Source organism: Glycine max, chromosome 7 (assembly GCF_000004515.6).
Source record: "Glycine max cultivar Williams 82 chromosome 7, Glycine_max_v4.0, whole genome shotgun sequence".
NCBI classification, from domain to species: domain Eukaryota; kingdom Viridiplantae; phylum Streptophyta; class Magnoliopsida; order Fabales; family Fabaceae; genus Glycine; species Glycine max.
In genome coordinates this window covers 15,516,701-15,522,936 of record NC_038243.2, presented here as the reverse complement: position 1 = coordinate 15,522,936, position 6,236 = coordinate 15,516,701, and the positions used below count along the sequence as shown (strand labels likewise).

The window sequence follows — 6,236 nt, the reverse complement described above, 5'->3', positions numbered from 1 at the left end:
GGAAAAGAAATACGTGCAACAAAATAGATTATTACTTATAGGTAAATTCACACTTTCTTTGTTGGCGTGGATTGCAAGAAGGTTGAATATGACAGTTGAAATAAGTTGCAAGGTCTATATTACTATATATTACAGTGAAGTTGACACTTACTTGACGTGGTTTAGTAAAACATGAGTAAATGAAAGGGATTTTACTAATAGTACTGTCATGCACCTCACTCTATGGAAAATGACTGTCTACAGTTTGATAGGGAATGGATGCTTTCAAGGTTGGAAGATACAAAGAAATCAGTACAATACAGTTACTGACTTAATGGAAGAAGAGGGAAAATTTTAACCTTGTATGCTGAAAAAACTTATATATGGACTGGAGATAGAGTCTCTTTTCCAAATAATTCGTATAAGGTGGGAGAAGTTTATCTTTTAAGTCAAACAAAATAGAAGAGGTTACAGCTGGATTGGATTGGTTGCAATCAATATTGCACGTATTCACACATATAAAGGTTTTTATAATTATTATTGGGATAAAATATTAACAATTTGATCTTTATCCGATAGTTGTGAGTATCAAATAATATGAGTTTGATGCTTATAAATAAATAAAAAAGATTATTTTGAGTTATCAATTGTGTAAATGAATAGAAAATCCACTAGAAATTCAGATTTTGATAACCTTATTAAGAAGATAAACCAAGATATATATTGTTTTGATGGATTCAATTTAAATTGTGATGAAAAATATACACTTTGATGTTTAATCTTGGACCACAAACTGCACTTTTTATTTTGTTCATAATGAATGACATTATAGTAATATTGTTAGATTTACTTCTACAAAAGTAATATGTAGAGCTGTCAAATGGGTCAATCTTAATCCATTTGGTCCTGCCCCACCTGGATTAGGGACAAAGGGGGCACATATATAAATGGCCCATATGGCCAAAAAGCCCACAAAGCCTTATGGGCTACTATCAGCCCATTGGACCAAAAAATTAAACTTTTTTTTATTCAATTCTCATAATTCAAATATTTATTTTAGTAGAATACTTCTTTATTTTTGTATAAAAGAGGTAGGCCGAAATCAGTCAAAATTAACCTAATCAAGGTTGACCAAAAATAACCTCGACTAAAATTAACTTTAGTTGAGGTTGGCTAAAAATAACCCCGACCAAGGTCAACAAAAATTAACCCTAACTGAAGTAGGCCAATATTAACCATAGACGAGATTGACCAAAAATAGCCTTCAATAAGATCAATCAAAATTAACTCTAATCGAGATTGGCCAAAAATTGTCTTGGTCGAGGTCAACCAAAAATAACCCTAGCTAAGGTTGGTGCAATCAACCTTATTTTGGCCAGTCAAAAAGAGCCTCATGAGGTTGGCCAAAAACAACCACAGTCAAGATTGACAAAAAATAACCCTAGTCGACGTCATTCGAAAATAGTCATGCTGAGGTCAACCAAAAACAACTTCAACCCAGGTTGGCCAAAAACGGACTTGGCCAAAGTCGATAGAAAACAACCCAAGCCGAGCTTGACAGAAATATGATTTTTTTTCAGACACTAAAGGAAGCATATCTTTGAAATCTTTGCACTGTTGTTGACACGGATGAGATATGGACATGAATCTACACGCATATATGCAATCTATTTGTCAAATTCTAGATCAAAATTTCAACATTTCAAAACATTTCTCCTTGGTGTGTGTGAAAATACACATATCACAGATGAATAAATAAATAGATATCAGCTGAATGTGCAGAAGTATATACTGTGTATTAATTAATAAAGCATGATATTAGACTTTCAAAAGAACCTTCATTAGTTTTATATTTTCAAGAAACATATAACATAAAAGAAAACTCCAGATATATATTAATTGCAACAAATGCGACGGCTAGGAAATTTGACTTAAAAAAAAAGTTTCAATGGATAAAGAAAAATGGTTGAGCTATAAGTGGAAAAAGCAGAGTCAACAGGGTTTAGTGGTTGGGAAAAGTCAAATAGTCAACATGATGAAGACTTTCTTACATATTAAAAAGCAAAAGATAAAAATGTAGAGCATCAACCACATGGGTAGTGTTGCAGTTGTTTACAGGGTTCAAAATTAATGAACACCTTAAGGACCCACATTAGACTCTTGAATGTCTAACAATCAGGACCACAACACGAAAAAAAAATTATATATAGCACAAAATGTAACATGGAAATAAAGCAAACTATACACTGCTTACATAAACATGGTTCATGCCAGCCCCACCTAAACCTCTGAATCGTTTGTTATCTGCTTTACCACTTGCTGCGTCACAAAATTCTCTCAACCGCGGAGGAGAGAAGCAGAAGGTCTAGGATAAGCAGAAGCCTTTCTAGGGACATCTGAACCACCATTGCCACCGTTGGAACGGCCAGGACCGGAATTGCGTACATGATGCTGTTTATGATCAGCGCCTTTTCTCTGCATGTTCTTTGATTCCTGAAGCTGCTCTAACGCTTTTACCACCTCATCCATATTCGGCCTGCACCTAGCCTCTATGGAGAGACATTGAATAGCAAGCGCAGCTGCGGCTTGAGCTCGACTCTGTAAATATTGACCTTCGAGACGGGGATCTATCACACGGAAAACTCTTCGTTTATTAGATAGGTAAGGCTTGGCCCAATCAACAAGGTTATGTTCTCCAGTTGGCTGATTCTTGTCTATAGCTCGTCTTCCCGATATCATTTCCAAAAGAACTACTCCAAAACTATACACATCACTCTTGGTAGTGAGATGACCTAGCGAAAAAAAATTATTCAGAGATGTAAAGTAATAGGTAATACCAGTTAATATGAAAAACTAAAAGCTGCTCAAATTTAGTAAATTCACAAATTACAAGAGAACAAATTCTGTAACTGACAATCGAATGTAAGATAGAAGAATTGACAAATTTATCCAAAGTGATACGGGGAAACCATGGTAATTTGTATTCAGAAAAATCACAAAGTTTCAGGGCACTCACTAGTGTAAATGAAAGGGATGCTTAAAACTCTGCTGATAGAATAAAGTGTAAACACCTATTAAGAATTTTTTTAAACTAGACTAAGAAAGTAGCCTCAAAATCTTATTTATGTGATAATATAGTCTATCAACTAAAACAGGATACTTTATGAGGGTGAAATCTAAGCTAGGAGGACAATTTGACAAATACCAAAGTTCATACCTGTTGCTAAATACTCTGGTGCTGCATATCCATGGGTTCCCATGACCCTAGTAGAGACATGGCTTTTATCACCAGTAGGACCATCTCTGGCCAAGCCAAAATCAGAAAGTTTGGCACTGTAGTTCTGCAAAGCAACAGGCAATGAAGAAGCTCAGTACGGAACTCTAAATAACCCATATTTTCAACCATAACAGGACATGCTCAAATTGCAATTATGTACATACTGTATCGAGTAAGATATTTGAAGTTTTAAAGTCACGGTATATGACTTTAGGTTCTGTACTATGAAGAAAAGCAAGGCCCTTTGCAGCCCCAAGTGCTATCTTCATTCGCAAACTCCAAGAGAATGGCTGAAAGTAAGAACCTCCTGTATTTGTGATGATTCCAGGCAAGATTAATATTAGAACTCAGAGGATTACACTTTAAATTATTATTCTATTAGTACTGAGGAAAAATAAAACTTCTTTTAACAGGTACAAAAAAGAATAAAGAATTATACATTCAACTAAAATAGAAGGTACTAACTTCTGAATAGATGATTTTCCATGCTACCCTTGGGCATAAATTCATAAACCAGAAGCCGATGCTCATCCTCAAAGCAGTATCCTATTAACCTAACAAGGTTAGGATGCTGTAGTTTCCCGAGATAGTTGATTTCAGCCTGAGAGTCAAATAATACATAAAAAGAAAAACATCAACTATCATGCAAAAAGATTTTGGGCATTGGTCAAACTTTTAGTATCACAGTCAAGTCAATACAGATCCACTAAAAATCCCCAAAACAGAATCAGACAGGCAAAGCAACAGAATGTCAATAAATGCTTGCAGTTGCCAAGGATTTTTTCTTTTTGGTGAATAGCTAGGATTTTGTTAATATACAATGAATTAAAATTTAATGCCAAAGCAATAAGCATACGCAGAAGAATTCAATTGATACTAACCAACCACTCTCTGTGACCCTGGAACCCGTCTTGGTTAAGCCTCTTAACAGCAACAATCATGCCTATTCCTGGTTTGGTAGCAGCAAGTGAATGCTCATCAATCCAGCCCTTAAAAACTGAACCAAACCCACCCTCCCCCAAGACGCTATCCGGGCGGAAATTTCTTGTGGCTGCTCTTAGCTCATTATAGCTGAAGCTTTTCAAGTTGGAAGATTGCAAGATCTCACCCTCACTCCGAGAAGCGACGGATATGGAGGCTGATGAGCTCCTGCTATTTGAGCTGACGTCATGGCCACTCCTGCTGACACTTCTAGAAGTGATCCCTACATCAATACAAAGAAAAACACGTTCACAAAGACTTGCTCACCGTCACTGGCCTTAAAACAAACATAAGCATCACTTCTATTAACAAATTCACATGGAATCCCAAAACCCCCCAAATTATCCTTCCGTTGTCATAAGGCAATTTCCCACAAACTGAGATTACAGTTTTTCTCTAGAAAAATTACCTAGGAGAAAACCTTACTCCTGATAGGACTTAAAAAGGTGAAAAACTCATAAATTAGTTTTGTTAGTGAATTGTAGGGCAAAATCTTCCAACCCCATTTTTACTCCCATTCCAAACCAACCCTAAGTGAAATTTTCAAAGGGGTAGAAAAGCTACTATTCACATAACGACTCAAACCTAAAGTCTACCAATCCAATGGGTCTCTCAAATCAAACCCCTTTTTCCATGAGACACAGATCACCATTCCAGAAAAACCATAGAAGCCTTAACTGGCAAGGATCTCAATCATGTACTATAGACTTGAATACATAAACATGTCTTCACAACTATCCATAAAGTTAACAACTTTCAGCCTATACAATGCCCATTTCCAACCCCAGAAGAAAATTAGCTCATTCAAGCAGAAGAACATGAAGATGCAAACCACCAAAAAAAAAAAAAAACTGACCTGTATTGGAAGGACTCACAGACTTAATCCTATTACTCCAGCAAGCACCCATCAACAAAACCAACCCTATGACCAAAATCAAAGGTTAAGTCTTTCAGATGCAAGCAAAAACAACAAAGCCTGAAACTTGAAGGGTGAAAATGCAAAGTTGCAAAAATGGGGGCAAAAGGGGCAAGAAAAAATATAAGACTGTTAAACCCACCAGGATGAAGGCAGATCTCAGTGATTACGCACTCAGTAGCTAAGATTTCAGAACCCTTTTTCCAAATTTCTATGATGAGGGGTTTGATGAGAAGGATCGTGGAAGGAAGCACGAAGACTCAAAAGAGGAACTTTGATCACTTTGTTGATGGAGGCTTTTGTAAAATGAAAATGATAATGATAATATTGGTAGAGCCTTTTTTGGACCCTTTTGCCAAACCAGAGAAAGTTGAATAGAAGCTTGACTTCACCTTTTGCCAGCTTCTTCTCATTTTGTCTTTTTTCCACCCAACATTAATTAAGGAATATATTCAGTAAAAAAATAATTAAGGAATATAATCCATGATATAATTATCTGAACATAAAATAAAATAGGCTTACATATCCCATATTTTAAGTCACTAGGTGATATCATCGGTTGTTTCAAAATATATTAGTGGTTGAATAATGTTATATTATTATTTAACTGATAATAGAAATTTAGAATAATTTATTTACATTTATTGTAAAAATTATAAGATAACAAAAAAAAATAACACAATTTTATATATCTCAATAAAAAAAAGTATTTTTAATTCTTTAATCAATGATCTAAGTACATTAATCAGCATTTGTTAAAAGTTATTTAAGAAAAAAAATATAATTACATATATTACTTATATTTCTCAAATAAGTGCCATACTATTTTAATAATTTAAAAATTGCTCATAAAATTGATAAAATAAAATAAAAAGTTTAAATTGTTTGTTGGGTGATTGCATCTTCTTACTATACCTATAATGATGACAATGAAATGACTTATAAATACTCCTTGTTTAAGCTTTCTAATATTTTGTCAAAAAAAAAAAAGTTTGGAATTTAAAGCTTAATTTTACACTATCATTATGTTTCTATCGGTCAAGTAGGAGCCGTGTCTTATTGTCAGACTTTGTCCCCACGGTT

The 6,236-nt window shown here is 34.6% G+C and overlaps 1 protein-coding gene across 2 annotated transcripts; it reads right to left on the bottom strand.

Annotated features, from left to right (window-relative positions):
- Window positions 1–2,012: 2,012 nt before the first annotated feature.
- Window positions 2,013–5,410, bottom strand: LOC100793817 (probable serine/threonine-protein kinase NAK-like). 2 transcript variants are annotated; one of them, XM_006582852.4, is made up of 7 exons: window positions 5,296–5,410; window positions 5,094–5,159; window positions 4,138–4,460; window positions 3,722–3,857; window positions 3,421–3,563; window positions 3,197–3,320; window positions 2,013–2,771 (listed from the first exon to the last, which is right to left on the bottom strand). In XM_006582852.4, the coding sequence occupies exons 2-7, from the start codon at window positions 5,143–5,145 to the stop codon at window positions 2,317–2,319; spliced, it is 1,233 nt and encodes a 410-aa protein (XP_006582915.1). In that variant the 5' UTR covers window positions 5,146–5,159; window positions 5,296–5,410; the 3' UTR covers window positions 2,013–2,316. The 2 variants fall into 2 exon arrangements, with proteins under 2 accessions (XP_006582915.1, NP_001241432.1); NM_001254503.1 differs by lacking the exon at window positions 5,296–5,410 and having other exon boundaries at window positions 2,317–2,771; window positions 5,094–5,145.
- Window positions 5,411–6,236: the final 826 nt, after the last annotated feature.